We start from the raw sequence: 16,439 nt of genomic DNA, 5'->3' as shown, positions 1-16,439 counted from the left end.
ATCTAAAAGGTCATTTGCATTTTTAATGTTATTGAAATAAATTAAAGTTTATTATTAAGAATGTGAATATTTCCCGCCAATTTATACTGAAGGGAGAAAATATAGCCCCTTAATATGTAGAACACAAATCAAACATTAATTATACATTTATTTCTCTTCCTTATTTGAGAAAGATACTACAATAGTGTTCCATTTTTATAATTTTAGAATCTTGTGGTCACATATTAGTTTAAATTCAATATAAATAAGCTGATATTAATAATATTTTACACATTACGCTCACTCCCTGGCCCTATGGACGTAGTCTGCCATCTGGTGACAGATGGTGGAAGTGGTATTCCCGGATTCACACTCGCACGTGAGGAAATTTACCTTGTCCAGAACACCTATTTACCAAGTAAGTTTGTAATATATCGCTTTATGTAACTAAATTATGGTTTTATAATTGCTCGAACTCCATTTGGGAAGTATTTGAATCCCAAAATAGACCCAATTTATACGGCAATCTGTTGTAAGGTGACCATGCATGCAAACCCATTACTGTATGATCTTTCGCCAATAGGAAACTTTATAACCTTATTTAGTCTGTTGCAATTAGGGAATATGGAGTAGAGATTTGACTGGAATTATGTACTGGTTAATTTTAACGATTAGTTTCCCTCATTAAGATCAATTTAACCTTGGCAATCGTGATAGAGCGTTGACCTACAAATATGGTTTGCGTCATCATCGGCTTTGTGTGTGGCACAACGAGGGAAGAAGTTAAATCAACTTCCGCCTTTTATATTTTAGCTAAATCTATTTCATTTATTAAACCGTTATTCACTTTATATTTAAGTGCTCATAGGGGTGATTCCGGCCTAATTATATCTGATCTAGCCTGGCCAAGCGATGGTGCATTTTACGGCCGTCGGCTTTGCTGTCTTTTTTTTTAATTTATTGCATTTTTTTTATGCCCTACCTTACCTAGATAAATGTTTAGGAAGGCTTAGGCGTATTCACGCCAGGATTAAAATGCTAAACCCACAGCATAGACTATTTTATATTTTTTTCTATTACGGTATGGTAGTGATATAAACCATAGCTATCACCATGAGGTTTTTTTTTAATCTATTTAAGGCTAGAGTAGTGTGTTTTTTGAGTTTCTTGCTAGATGAAAGGGATTTTGATGTAGGAAAAATCTAATTTTGGGTGAGATAGCCATTTCCTGATGGAAGTTCTCTTCGGCTGCCTCTTACTATATGATATTTCTGTGAGGGACATTACAAGAGAGTTAACGTCTGGTATCACAGGCTTCCAACCCCAGGAACCTCTATCTGAAGATATCGTGTATAATCAGGGATGTATCCGAAGATAACCATAGATATCTGCACCCCCAATAGACATTACTCAGCCTAATCTGCTAAGGGGAAGGTTAAGTGAGGAGCCATTACATATCCTCTCTCCCTAAGGTGTCCTCAAACGTCTTTGGCTTTTTAGAGGTTTGAGTCCCCATGGTAAGACTGCAGAGGACTCTCGTACGCTGTATGAGAGAAACTGCGGTATTAGTTTCTGTTGAGACAACATTTTCTGAAATAAAAAACCTTACTGGAAAACTGTAAAAATAATTTCCTAAATGACAGCAGTTTGGATAACTGTGATCATATATCTGGGCAGGCTAGGTTAGGTTAGGGTGTATTCCAGTTTAAATAAGCCTGCTACCATCTGCACAACAAACCTGCTGGTTTACCGAAGCTTTGTAGTCAAGCAGGAAGCGGCACCATATGGTTGATTAAGATACAGAAGAATAGGATCTGGTAAATGTAAGAGCTTTTGCTTTTTAACCAAACAGGAATTCAACTGAAATGTGAACACCGGGGTTATTGTCAAATACAATTTGTTATATTAGGGAGACGTATGCGGTTACTGTTTATGCATTATTTGTGATCTGTAGTGGCAGATATTCTGGTAGTTTTACAATAGCTATTTCCACTCCCTCCCCTTCAATTCCAGCACGACTGCTGTCACGAGAGGACGTCTCAAAGAGACAAGTTTAGTTTATTTAGTAATGTAGAGTATAGTAATTTTATTTTTTGGTAATTGATAATAATTTATAACACCGTTCACTGTATTTTTAATTGCTCATCTGAAAGTAATAAGTATCACCAAAATAATGATAATGTTGACATGTGCACTTCATCCATTACCTCCTGCCCATTTCATGAGCTTGCAATAGTTTTTCTTGGCGGAGCGAAGACTATTTAAGGACTTTATGTGAAATATAGATATGATTCTTTAGTTTCATGCCTCTGTGAAGAGTATACTGTATTTTTCCAACTTTTGTTTATACGTTTCTGATCATTACTATTGCTGCAAATCAATCTTTATTTGTTTTCCCACCCACAAGCTTGTTTCTCACAGGGATCCCCCTTAATTTTTGTTATAGGGAATGTAGGAAAACTCATAATATGGTCACATGATAAAATACACGGGGGTGTATTTATGATATCAGCCACCTGTATGTATTGAGGACAGCTGTCTAAGTATATGCAGTGTAGGGGGGGGGGGGTGGTTTCACATGGGATCATTAGCCCCCCTCCGTTAGGTAAGTATGTACGGGCATGGTTTGTAGGTTAGGTTAGGTTAGGTGGGGAAGTTTAGGTCAGTTGGTGTCCATTTTCCACGTACACACACGGGAGGAACTGACCGCTGATATACAAAGGCTCCACACAGGATAACCAGAGGGAAAAAATGCCTACTCACTGGGATGCATCATCTTGTAACAGTAATCATGCTGGAACTGAAGCTAAGGGTGAAAAAAAGTGGCTCTATCTAGGGACTTGTGCATAAAAATTGGAAGCTTTTAATTGGTTCAAAAGTCTGCTAATGTTTACATCATACAAAGAACAAAGCTGCCAAAAGTGAATGCTAGCAAAGCATGTTGAGTAACTCGCAAGGTCTATCAGTCTCCCAAAAGTATACAATTGGCTTAAGAGAATGAGATGGGGTTCGTATTTTAGTTGGTCAGTATTATTATTACAAGCTAGGCGTAGATAAGCAAGATGCCATAATCCCCAACAGGGAAAAATAGTCCAATGAGGATAGGAAACAAGGAAATAAAACTGCAAGAGAAGAATAAACAATCAAAATAAATTATATCAAGAACAGTAACATTAAATTAGATCCTTCACTTATAAACTATTAAAAAAAAAAAAAAAAAAAAAAGGACAAGTAAGATAGAAGTGCATGCCCGAGTGTACCCCCAATAATAGAACTGTAATCCAAGACAGTGAAGGCCATGTCCATTTCTTATAGCTAATTCCTGGTTCGCTAGAAGTTGAAAGTATCATATATAAACCCATCATTCCAGTATTAACTACTCTAATTGGCGACACATGTAAACATCTTAATGTGTACTGTAATTTGTGTGCGTGATGAGTACATGTATACGCTGTCCGGAGTAAATGAATGAAAGCTTTCTTGTTTTACAAATTTGTTTCAAACTCAAATTATTTTTCATATGTTGTAAATGCATTCAGTATATTGTGTGTTAGTGGGCTGTTGGCCTTTTGACTGACTGACTGGAGAAACAGTACAGCGCTGTGAATAACATCATATTCGTTTTCCTAATACAGAGCTTTATGCAAGTAAATAGTCTCAAGATTTAATTATTTTTGACAGCTTTATAATAATTTCAAGACTTACTTTAACTTTTAAGCACCAAAATGATAAAATGTTTCTTTTATTTGTTTATAAAACTGATTATTTGATCATTGTAGCATTTATTCATTGAATTTCTTTTTATGGATAAACAAGGCTTGGGTTTTAATGTTTTCTCTTGAAGTGACAGGTGAAATGTATATACAAAACAGATAATGGGTTATCCTCCTGTTAAAGATTGTGTCCACTCAATATATTGTACAGGAGTTCATTGAAATACAGTACTTTGTCAGTTATTTTCATTGCTGATCCATTAATTATTGCATCTTCACCCTTTTCCCACTCATATCCCAAATTAAGGTGTTGTTTGCCTGATGCGGCCTCCAATGCCTTCTATCAAAGGCATCCTCTTCCACTAAAACCTCTTCTCTCCATATAATCTTCCGCCTTATTAGATCTTCACGATTTATTCCATTTTGTCGTCTTTATTATTTTTCCCCCGTCATGTTTGGTGTTTATTGAAATTTCATTGTTTTTTTCATTGAGCATTGTCTTCTACCAACTAAGAGGTTAGTTGTTCATCTCGCATATTTAAGAATATTTACATACTTTTGATTAGATTTTTATGGTATTGGTGATTTTTAAGAATATGTATAAATATGTACTGTTTTAATTAGATTTTTATGGTAATGGTGTACTATTGCAAATTCTAAACCCCGATCTTTTCCAGATCTGACAAAATGCCGTCTGATGCCAAAAAGAAGCGTGATCAGAAGAAGAGGGAAGCAGCTAAAGCCAAACAAACTGGAAAGAAAATAGAATCCAAAGAGGACAAGGAGGTAATTAAGAAAATTATATTTTATTGAAATATATTCGTTAAATAAATGGACTCAAATTGTATTGGGATTATAGAATTGATTATCAACATGCTACTTCTGTATTTGTGGAGTTGTATGTGTCTGTGTTGTGTTCAGAGTTGACTTTCATATTTACAAAAATAAACATTGGGGTGGCACTGACAGCTTTATGGTACTTCTTCTAAGTCTTGGTTGGTTCCTAGAAAATTAATATACTTCAAATGATTCTATTCGAACCCTTCCCGCAGTAGACAACAGTATGTTACTGTTTGCTTAGATAATTATTTAGAATCGGAAGTACCAACAAAACAACTCTCAATTTCTAACTATGTTTCCATTCCATGTACATTTCTTGGTCTTGAATATGGGACAAATTGGATATGGTAACAAAAGCAGAATTTTCATGACTGGAGTAAAGTGCAAACTGTACATTATGTTTATTAGGTTGCTTCTCTCTCTCTCTCTCTCTCTCTCTCTCTCTCTCTCTCTCTCCCTCCCTCCCTCCCTCTCTCTCTCTCTCTCTCTCTCTCTCTCTCTCCCTCCCTCCCTTCCTTCCTTCCTTCCTTCCTTCCTTCCTTCCTCCCTCCCTCCCTCCCTTCCTTCCTTCCTTCCTTCCATATAAAGTAGTAATTAAATTTGGAATAAAATTTAGATTGTTTAGGTCTGTTATAACAAAAGATGAAGAAGGCAACGTTAGATGGAACACTTTTATGAGGTCATGAATAGGAAATATGAAGGGAATAATTAGATTGATATACATGAAGCTGAAGGAGACCTTGTTGTACTGAAAGTAGACCCTTTTGTGTATTGAAAGTTTAACTTGCTAGTTTAAATATTCAGTAGATAATCAATATTTCTTGTGAATTGCAAACTAGAATTATTGTAAGGTTTTTCTCATATGCAATACTGTTATGTATATACCATAACCCTTATACTTGAGTATTGAATTTTTTCATGTTTCAGGTGAACTGTAATATGATTTTGTATTTAATTAAAGCCAGACATTTTCCTCTCTTGAATTTTCCCCTTTTCTATAGATAAATTAAAATAGTGAATGATCATATTAAATATTTTTTCATCTTGTCTCATTTACAATTTTATTACTTTAGTGAAGAAAATAGAATAGTAAACTTAGTACTGTATGTACTTTATATAGAAGAGCAAACCATTTTATTTCTTGCTTGATTCGAAATTGAAAAGAAATAGCATTTGTTATATAATGTTCTTTATATGTAGGCACAAGAAAATGGGAGTTCGAACAACTCAAAGAAGAATTCTAGAGAAACTACTCCCCATGACCAACGGAGTAAATGGTACTGATGCCCCTCTCAGTGCCGAAGGTATGTATGATAAATTCATTACCACATAGGTCGTTTTTTCTCGTCCTTTACGAGGGGTAAGGTTCTGGCAACAGCTGGCCCCTGCTAAAGAACTTGCGTTTGTATAGCAAAGAAAGAATTTGTGATTGTATAGCAAGGAAAGATACAAATTACTTTTAGAATTTGTGATTTTGAGGCCTTCTTAGAAATGTAATTGTTGTTATTATTATTATTATTACTACTAGCCAAGCTACAACCCTAGTTGGAAAAGCAAGATGCTATAAGCCCAAGGGCTCCAACAGGGAAAAAATAGCCCAGTGAGGAAAGGAAATAAATAAATGATGAGAATAAATTAACAATATATTCTAAAAAACAGTAACAGCGTCAAAACAGATATGCCCTATATAAACAATTAACGTCAAAAATAGATATGTCTTATATAAACAATAAAAAGACTCATGTCAGCCTGGTCAAGATAAAAACATTTGTTCAAAGAACTGTGAAAGTGATTAGACTAGATGTGAATAAAACTAGAAAATTTTTACTCACCTTTGCCCCAAACTATCAAAAGTTCAAACTTGCAGTTGTTTTTATATTGAACAGGCTGACATGTTTCTTTATAGTTGATACAGTATATGAAAGATCTGTTCTAATGTTATTACTATTCTTGAAATATATTTTGTTTGTTCTCATATAGTAGATTTCCATATTTCCTTTTCTTATTGGGCTATTTTTTCTTGTTGGATCCCATGGACTTAGAGTATCCTGCTTTTCCAACTAGGGTTGTAGTTCAGCTAGTAATAAAAACTTCAAATCTAATACATCATTTCCTCTTACTAGAAATGATTTGCCGCAAGCTGGAAGAAGATATGAGAATTGCAGCCGAAGCTAGATCTTGTACCGGTGTCCTCGCCATTCACCCACGTGCACGGGATGTGAAGATTGACAACTTCTCTATCACTTTCCATGGAAATGAGATGCTGAAGGACACCAAACTAGAATTAAATTGTGGCAGAAGGTCAGTTTTTATGGAGATAAGTCAATAAGTTTTTTATTTGTGTACTGTATAAGCATTTGTGAATTGAGAGAATTGTATGAAATATGAGTACATTGAAGTAAATAGTGAAGTTGAAGTGAAAAGAAACGAAGTAAAGAAAGCTTACATTTATTGAACACAATCTACTGAAGTGCGGGACCATCCTTGGGTCCCAAATTCTGTAAATTAAAATTATGAAGACATTAATGGAGACCAGCTTGCAAAGTGTTGTAATAACCCCTGGCTCCTCAGATTTTTGGGTATAGTAGAGCCTGTAATTGTCTTGGAATTTCTTAAAATTTCACTTCACTTTAGTCACAAGCACTGATATATAGTAAAAAATGTGTACCTTTCCTGTGATCATCCTGCGCAAATTGAAAAATCTGTTAACAAATTAGTAAGCTATAAGGAGTTGTAGGATGCAAGCTAAACCTAATCTAGGAAAATGCGTGCTATCTGACCAGGGGTGATGAGAGTTTAGGACCCCTGCAACCTTTCCTAAAAAGGATGCCATTAGTACTAAGATGTAAGCATTATAACATATTACGTCGCTGGGCACCAGCAGTAATAGGCAGAAGTGAAGGTAAAGGTTTATTGTTTATTATTTATTGACTTTGATATAATGGTGGGGTCACAGAATCTTGGACACCTATTTCACTTGTATTTCACTCCATTTCTTATTTTTGAATACTGTACTTCCTGTATTTACGTTTAGGATGCTTTGTTTTTTTTTTCTTGATGAAATAAATTGATTCATTATTTTACCCTTTCAGATACGGTTTAATTGGCACTAATGGCTGCGGTAAATCTACGCTCCTATCTTGTTTAGCTAATCGGGAAGTTCCTATTCAAGAACACCTTGACATTTTCCATTTAGTACGTGAAATGCCAGCCTCTGAGAAGACGGCGTTGCAATGTGTAATGGAAGTCGACAATGAAAGGGTTCGTTTAGAAGCGCTGGCCGAGGAATTGGCTGTGAGCGAAGACGAGGAGTCGCAGGATCAGTTGATGGACGTGTACGAGCGTCTCGAGGATCTTGGCGCCGACACAGCTGAAGCCAAAGCAGCGTTTATCCTCCACGGTTTAGGTTTCACTCATAAAATGATGGAAAAGAAATGTAAAGATTTCTCTGGAGGTTGGAGAATGAGAATTGCATTGGCCCGTGCCCTGTTCGTCAAACCCCACATTCTTCTTCTTGATGAGCCAACCAATCACTTGGATTTAGATGCCTGCGTATGGCTGGAGGAAGAGTTAGCCAAATATAAACGTATATTGGTGATTATTTCACATTCTCAGGTAAGTCGATGACAAATATCCCCCATTGTAGTTGCAGATAGTTTTATATATATTTTATAGTATATAAAGTTACTTTTAAGGGATTTTGACGAAGGAAATATCTATTTCTGGGCGAGGGACCTGTGTCGCCCAGTGAAATGCTCCTCTAGCACCATTTCTAAGGCATAGTTATTGCTGAATATACCAGAGAAAAAAAAAAAAGATGCATGGAATGCCAGGAATAAACTTAGCTTGCTCACTCATTGAGTGTCGATAGACTTCTTAAGGCTTGAATGTTATTTTTATATATTTCAGGACTTCATGAATGGTGTTTGTAACAACATTATTCACATGGACAAGGAAAAGCTCAAGTATTACGGTGGTAACTACGATGCCTTTGTTCGCGTGAGAATTGAACAGCTTGAAAATCAGATGAAGCAGTATCAGTGGGAACAAGATCAGATTGCCCATATGAAGGTAATGTTTTTTTTCTTATAATAATTTTATTACCTGTAGAATTAATCAGGGTTAGTAGTTGTTGATGTTAGGAGTAGAAAGTAGTATTTGGTGAGTTGTAACTTTGTTGGTTTTGTTCTTAGATTTATCTCTTTTTCAGTTTTGGTTATTTTGCATAGTAAGTTGCAAAGATGTCCCTTGCCTCTCGTGTAAACTTATCTGTAAAGACAGAGACAAAGAATCAAGCTAAATTGTGTATAGAATTTGCAGGGATGAAATAAAGAGCAACAGAGTTGATGGTCCTTATACTTGTTGGAAGTTACAAGTTTTACAATATAGGTTAAAAAGCTGTAGATTTGTCAAGCTGTTTGGAGGATAACCTTAATGCATCAGTCAATATTAATATTAGAGTACAGTACTTCTGAATATCGTAAACAACTCAATAGAATGCAAGATAAATATTTACATATGACAACTAAGTTCGGATATGAAACCCTCGTCAGTAGATGCCCTTTATGTTCTACATGTGTAACTACAGCAAATTTAGTTTTTATTCCATGTATATGCAATGGTGCAAATGTTTAAATACATTTGATCCCTTTCATTCAGTCATTAAACGAAATTAAAGTGCCAATAGTTTCCAAGATAATGTTCTACGGTTATTTCTGCTTTTGTTCTAACATTTATTGTGCCCAATTTTACTAACGTGATATTTAAAAAAAAAATCATATATCAATTCCAATTTAAATTTTTTGGTGGGATTATTTATGCTCTGCTTAGGGGCTGCCTGGTTTTAGTTGCCATTTCGAGTTTGTAAACATTTTTGACAAGATATATAGTCTTACTCTTATCTGCAAGCTGGTAATTATAGTGAAGAATGAAATTGAGGGTTTATAGCAATCTTATGAGATGTGTAAGGAAAGAGGAAAATTTTGTAGGCTACGTGAAACTTCAGTACGTTTGTGTAAGGAGAGCTGATTATTTTAATAAAATGAAATGATAATGAAACCTGACAAGGGTTTATGGATTACTTTTGCAACATATTTAGCCAAAACTGGCTGGGAATACTCATTGTTTTCGTGTAAATATTTTTTTTATCCTCCATCATGGTAAGATATTTTATTTTTCCTTTTCAGAATTACATTGCCAGATTCGGTCACGGTTCTGCTAAACTTGCCCGTCAAGCACAATCCAAAGAAAAGACACTGGCCAAGATGGTTGCCGGAGGATTGACAGAAAAGGTTTCCAGGGACAAATCATTATCTTTCTATTTCCAAGATTGTGGCAAAATTCCTCCTCCAGTGAGTAAAAGTTATTCAAAGATTATCTGCAACTTGGTAGAGAGATAGCCATATATGAATGTAAAAACAATGAAGATTAAGTAGAAAATGACAGCTAATATTTGCTTATATAGTGTACCGTATGTTTCTTTTGTGGTGTGTTGAGCTTGCATTTGGAATTTTAAGAAACACAGTACTGTGCACATATTAGAACCTGTGATTTTTACATTTTAGTATTTCTTTAGTTATCATTGTACTGTATATTATAATTTCAGTAAAGTCTTATTTATGCTCCGGGCCATTTTTCTCAGTATTTAAGTGTGTGTATGGAATAGCATTTACTAATCAAAATAAAATGAGATATAAGATAGAGGTCAGCAATAAAGAATTATTGACACGAGATTTATCGCTGCACAATGGGATTCAAATTAGAAAATGCATCATACTGTTAAACAATTGAAGCATTATTTTATATATACTGTTTGCAGTATTAAGATATTACCTTGTTTGTCACTATCTTCAGGTAATTATGGTTCAGAACGTCAGTTTCCGATATTCGGAAAATACGCCGTGGATCTACAAGGACTTGGAGTTCGGTATAGATTTAGATACCAGATTAGCCTTGGTAGGGCCCAATGGTGCTGGTAAATCAACATTGCTAAAGCTGTTGTACAGCGAGTTAACCCCAACCAAAGGCATGATCAGGAAGAATTCCCATTTACGAATTGCAAGATACCATCAGCATTTACATGAACTTCTAGACTTGGATGCATCACCAATCGAATATATGATGGCACAGTTCCCGGCGCTGAAGGAGAGAGACGAGGTATGAAGTGTGTTCCTCCTTGTCTTGGGGGGATGATCACAGCAAACTTATATCCCCACTTGCAGGCTTTTTATTATGTCTTTGATAAGCTGTTCATCACTCATTCTTTGAAAAGAATGGTAAAATGTTGGAAGGAGGATATAATTATAATTACAGTAATAATTAAATGTAGGAAATACTACTTTGCTGATCTGATCTATATTATTATTTAAACACTAGGAATGTATTATTTAAACACTAAGAATGTAGAATCTCTCTCTCTCTCTCTCTCTCTCTCTCTCTCTCTCTCTCTCTCAGCAGATTGTTGTTATGACTTTTCCTTTAGGTGTGATAGTATACACTATAATCAAGACGTACAGTATTTGGTTTTAGTATAAATTTATTGGCACGTAGTTTAGAATCGCTAATCAAAATACCTCAATTTTTATCTCCTTAGGTGAGGAAATTGATCGGCCGTTATGGTTTAACTGGGAAACAGCAGGTCTCTCCCATAAGGCAATTAAGTGACGGGCAGAGATGTCGTGTTGTATTTGCCTGGCTAGCATACCAAGTTCCCCATCTTCTTCTACTTGACGAACCTACCAATCACTTGGATATTGATACAATTGATAGTTTAGCAGAAGCTTTAAATGACTTTGAAGGAGGACTTGTGCTAGTTTCTCACGACTTCAGGCTGATTTCACAGGTAAGCTGTCATAGGTGTATCCTAAACTACAGTATGTAATACTTTTTTTTTTTTTACTGTAATTAATCCTTTTACCCGCTGGCTATTTGGAACTTTCCAACCCTTAACCCCCAGGTGTTTTTTTTTTTTTTTTTCCAAGCACATTTCGCCATATATATTTTTTAAATTGCTCTAACAGCCTTAATTTTCGTCATAGAGAGGTCAGGTTGGTCTCATTCTTTTGAAAAATGCCTGAAGTTTCTCATAAAGTTATGAAAAATATGCAAAAAATAGTGTAAATAGCAGTTTGTTTGCAAGGTCGTACCAGTACATCCATGGGGGTAAAGGGATGAGTTTTGTGAAACGTACCAGTACGTCCAATGGGGGTAAAAGGGTTAACATGGACAGGATTATTGAGATCTCCTCCCATCAAGGTAGGACAGCAAATTGAATTAGAAATTAATTCTCATCATCTTTCAGGTGGCAGAAGAAATTTGGATTTGTGAAAACGAAACTACGACCAAATGGAACGGAGATATCCTTGCTTATAAGGAAATGCTCAAGAAAAAGGTCCTCAAAGACAATGAAAAGAGAAAGAAGATGTTTTAGGCAAATTTTCCCTAACTTATTGATACCTGGAAGTATGGAAAACATACCCTGTAAGTCTTGGGTTAATGTTAATATATGCCTTATGAATTTTTGTGGAACAACTAAATGTATAATCATTACCACATTGGTACTTGGTATTGTGTGGTATTATTAGAAATATTACAGCTTCCCTCCCTCAAGGTCTCACAGGGATATACAAATCCTTTGTTTTAGGATGCAAAGATAATCCCTGAGAAACTTGGGATCGTGACATTGTTCCAAGTGCAGAAGTTTTTATGTCAGTGAGCTGGAAGCACCAAATTATTAGAGGGAAAGGTGAGAAAATTATAGTAGATGCTTTTTAAAGGTGATTTTTTTTTTTTTTTTTTTTTTTCAGTTGGACTATTTGTTGGTAAAGGAAAATTATATAATTAGCTTATTTTAAATACAGGACCTCAGAAAAAATATGCCAGTAAATGAACATCCAGAATTGGTATGCTAATATTTAATGTTCATTCACGTAATGGCAATTGTAATTTAGAGAAAGAAAACTAACCAAAGGACATGAAAGAAAACCAATTAAAGTTTGTGTAAGAGTGGAAATATGTTTAACAAAGTGGTCAGAATTTAGTTGCTACCTAAGAGGTTTTATTTTTAGTATGTTTCAGCAAACGGAACAAAATCTGTGATTTTAGACTTTATCCTGTATTCTTATCCATTACCATGTGATATTATGTATGGTAACATTACCCTGTATGCATGGACAGAAAGCAAGTTTACATCTTGGGTTTGCTAGGCTTTTGCTACGTAAGCACTGTTACAAGCTGCAATGAGAAGTAGGTGAGGCTTTTAACAGATCAATTATTGCACAAAAGCAATGAGTGTTACAGTAACTTAGGAGCTAATGAAAATACAGTACAGTAATTGCATTGATGCAGTTTACTGTCAATTGTAGTGTTGCACAATGTGCTGTATGTCGATATAAATACAGCTAATATTATCGGTAAAGTGTCTTCGGGTGGATTTCCTGCGTTTTCATGTACCGAGCTTGAATTGGTTCTGATGGTTACGTATTAATTATCTCTGCCTATGAGAGACTTGTTTTGTTTTTTGATAAGGTAGCATGATGTGGAAGCCTAACATGTAGGTAATGATGGAAATTAGTTGCTTATATTTTGGGAAATATCTACCTAATATTAACAATGCCATATCCTCATTCTCCGTAAATTTTATTTGGAGCGAGTTATTACTTCAGATTTTGTTACTTTGTTCTTGAATCATTGGAACAAAGGCAGATTTACAAGTAAAGGTAGAAGCTAAGCTTTCCTTGTACGGTTATCATATTGTAATATCATTATAACCACGTGCTCAGCACCTAGTATAAAATTCTTAAACCAAAATGAATCCCACTAAATGTTTGCCAGGTGGCTGCGTTGGCAATTGTTAAACGATATGACGGTTTCCTTGGCCGAGGTTTACGATCTGTGAAAGCCCTTTTCGGGTTATTTCCCATTTCATACGTTCATCAGTGTAGGGAAAAAAAATCAAAGGTAATAGTTCTAGTTACAGGTACTGACACTTTATTTACCTCTTTTAATTTAAATTTATAATTTTTGCTTTAGTCACGGATCCCATCTTGACTTTTGAATACTTAGACAGATAAAGTAAAATTATTCTCATACTGAAGTTGACAGTGTATGGTTTCTGCCGTACTTGTAGGGGACCCTTTATGCGTTCATCTGCGTCCTGGCATTCTGTTCTAAGACTGACTGACTCATTTTTGAAAGTGTGATGAAAATGTTATAGTGCTTTTCATCTAGGAAGGGAACTCTCTACCTCAGTGAAGGAAGGCAATATTTATACAAGTTGGTGCAAAGTACTACAGTACAGTATTTCCTAATTTGCTGACAGTGACTGGGTGTAGGTGTAGTTAACAGTTTAAATTGTAAATAGGACATTAAACTGCATTTATTTTCGAGTGAAAAGATGCTATTATAAATGCTACCTGTTTGCTTGGTGTACAGTTATTAATAGCTGTAACTAACTGTACTTGTGTCAAATCATTGTGTAATGAGTGGAAGGAGTACTAAGGTTAGACTGTATACTGTACATTGAGTTTCCCTACTTTTCATATTTTTTTTTACGGACTCCTTAAGATATACATGTCTGTGTATATACAGCTTAATATATTAATGGATATATAATCTCAAAATTCATTTCTTCAATACGTTAGTCCCTAGTCTGGTCTTTAATATTCTTTTCATGTTTTCTACAAGCACCATATACACATGCTTATTGTAAACACCGGGTACTCTTCTTAATCCTGTATCATTGCGGGTAAGATTGTATCTTCCTATTATTTGAGCTGCAGGTATTCTTTAACATTAACTAGATTCTCAAGCTGCACTTTTTAAATCAAGGATGACATTTATGAAATATTAAGTTTATCGCGACTCGAGCGCAATGGATAATCAGTGTCAAAATTCCCCCCTTATGAGTCATCTGTATTCTTTGTTCATATTTGTTTTCATATTTGTTAAACCTTGCATCAAGCATATTATTATGTGCTTCAATGTACTGCACTCTATGTAGTGCGAAGTTTAACTACCGACTCTTTTAAGCACAGTTTTACTGTGTAAAAAGTTTGTATTCAATATCCTTTGACGGATAAATGTAATTGTATGCGCATTAGAATAGTTTTAAAAATCTGCAATAAAGTCCTGAGAATATATTTGATTTTTTTCATGCCTATGACATTCAAAATCACATTTTAATTGCTTAATGACTTTGAGTTTGAATGGTGTTTGATGTAAACTTCTGCTTAGAGTAGATGGTACTGAAGGAAAGGTTCCTTGACGAACATATATTTCCTTGAGGAAAGATAAGTCATGTAACAAAGCATAGGAAATATAAGTTCAAGGAACCTTTCCTTCGATACCGTCTACTCTAAGCAGAAGTTTACATCAAACACCATTCAAACTCAAAGTCGTCATTCTTCAAAAGATGCAGACAAAGAAGAAGAAGAATGACTTGGTTTGATTGGTGTATGATGTAAATAGAAGTTTACATCAAACTAAAAGTCATTATTATTCTTTTTTGTCTGCATCTTTTCCCAACTTTATATGAGGTCGATGTTTCTGGCCAGCGTTCTCCGTCTACCTCTGTCCCACTCTTCATCACCGATGTTCTCCATCTACCTCTGTCCCAGAAGTGTGGGACAAAGGTAGATGGAGAACGACACTTCTGGGACAGTTAGATGGAGAATGCTGGACAGAAACATCGACCCCACATAAAGGTGGGAAAAGATGCAGACAAAGAAGAAAAGGAAGAATTACTTTTAGTTTGAATGGTGTTTGATGTAAACTTCTGCTTTGCGTAGATGGTACCGAAGGAAAGGTTCCTTGACAAACTTATATTTCCTATGCTTTGTTTCATGACTTGTCTTTCCTCTACTGTTTTTGCGTCTATTGTTCTTGGCTCTTGCCTTGAATTTAAGAACAAACTATAACTAAATGGTCTTGTATTGTCTTTGTCTTTAGTACAGTATTGTGTAACTATAAAAACAGCAATTTTGATCCCGGAAAAATTTTTGAAAATTCTTTTTATGTAAAACCATATTAACTGAACTTGCTTAACACAATATCTCATTTTTTATTCAGTGAATTATGTAATTTTTTATATCTTTTAAGATAATTATGACTAATAACATTTTGTTTCTTGTCATTTGAATTGATTTATTAGCTAGATATTGGAATAGTTTGACTGCACGTGCCGAGTGTTTTGCATTGAGGAGAGGACAAAATTTTATTGCATTCAATTTCTTAATGTGGAAATGTAAATGGTTTGGATATGTATTAGAGTACAGTATATATATGATTTTTATTTTCTTTTATCCATAAATTCTACTGAAGGGTATATTTTTCGAGAATATATACTGTAAGGGGAAATTAGGCGCAAGAAAATATTTCTCAAAACATTTTACTTTTCATTGGTAAAGTGCTTTAAAATCCTTAAAATATTTTCTTAAAGTATCCCATTGATCAAAATTATTTATATTCTGCAAAATATGTGAAGGCAGCTAAATGTTGGAATGTGTTCCTTGCGAAAGTAAAGTTGAAAAAGTGGCCTGTGGAGCTGCTAGCAGTCAGAAGCTTAAAGCTTTTGACCGATTGACTGTCTCGTAGCAAAGCCAAGGTAATTATGAGACTCCTTGTCCATTGTTATCTGGAATTAGGAAATTGTCATCTCTGATGGAAGCCCGAATGCTATGGTTAATTACCATCCTGAGTTGGGTCAAATAAAGGAACTCTCTCGCTAAATGGGGATTTTACACGGTCAAACATGTTGGCCAACACGCTTGACAACACGACGTTTGAGAGAATGTTTGAACGTGTGAAAGGGGTAAACATGTTTGACCAACGTGTTGGACGGATGTCTGACAGGGCCTGACTTTTGTGGGTGGAGCTTACTCAATGCATGTCCATGTTTGAACGTGTGAA

The 16,439-nt window shown here is 35.1% G+C and overlaps 1 protein-coding gene across 1 annotated transcript; it reads left to right on the top strand.

Moving 5' to 3' along the window:
• The first annotated feature begins 275 nt into the window (after positions 1 to 275).
• On the top strand, positions 276 to 14,669 carry LOC137640280 (ATP-binding cassette sub-family F member 2). Its single transcript, XM_068372880.1, is given in 11 exon segments — positions 276 to 397; positions 4,370 to 4,478; positions 5,733 to 5,786; positions 5,788 to 5,836; positions 6,656 to 6,833; positions 7,625 to 8,147; positions 8,442 to 8,603; positions 9,719 to 9,883; positions 10,386 to 10,688; positions 11,125 to 11,373; positions 11,833 to 14,669. Coding segments are annotated over 10 exon segments (1,911 nt in total). The 5' UTR covers positions 276 to 397; positions 4,370 to 4,379; the 3' UTR covers positions 11,962 to 14,669.
• The last annotated feature ends 1,770 nt before the right edge of the window (positions 14,670 to 16,439 follow it).

The sequence above is a fragment of the Palaemon carinicauda genome, chromosome 4, assembly GCF_036898095.1.
Source record: "Palaemon carinicauda isolate YSFRI2023 chromosome 4, ASM3689809v2, whole genome shotgun sequence".
Taxonomy (NCBI): Eukaryota; Metazoa; Arthropoda; class Malacostraca; order Decapoda; family Palaemonidae; genus Palaemon; species Palaemon carinicauda.
This window is presented reverse-complemented; position numbering and strand designations above follow the sequence as displayed.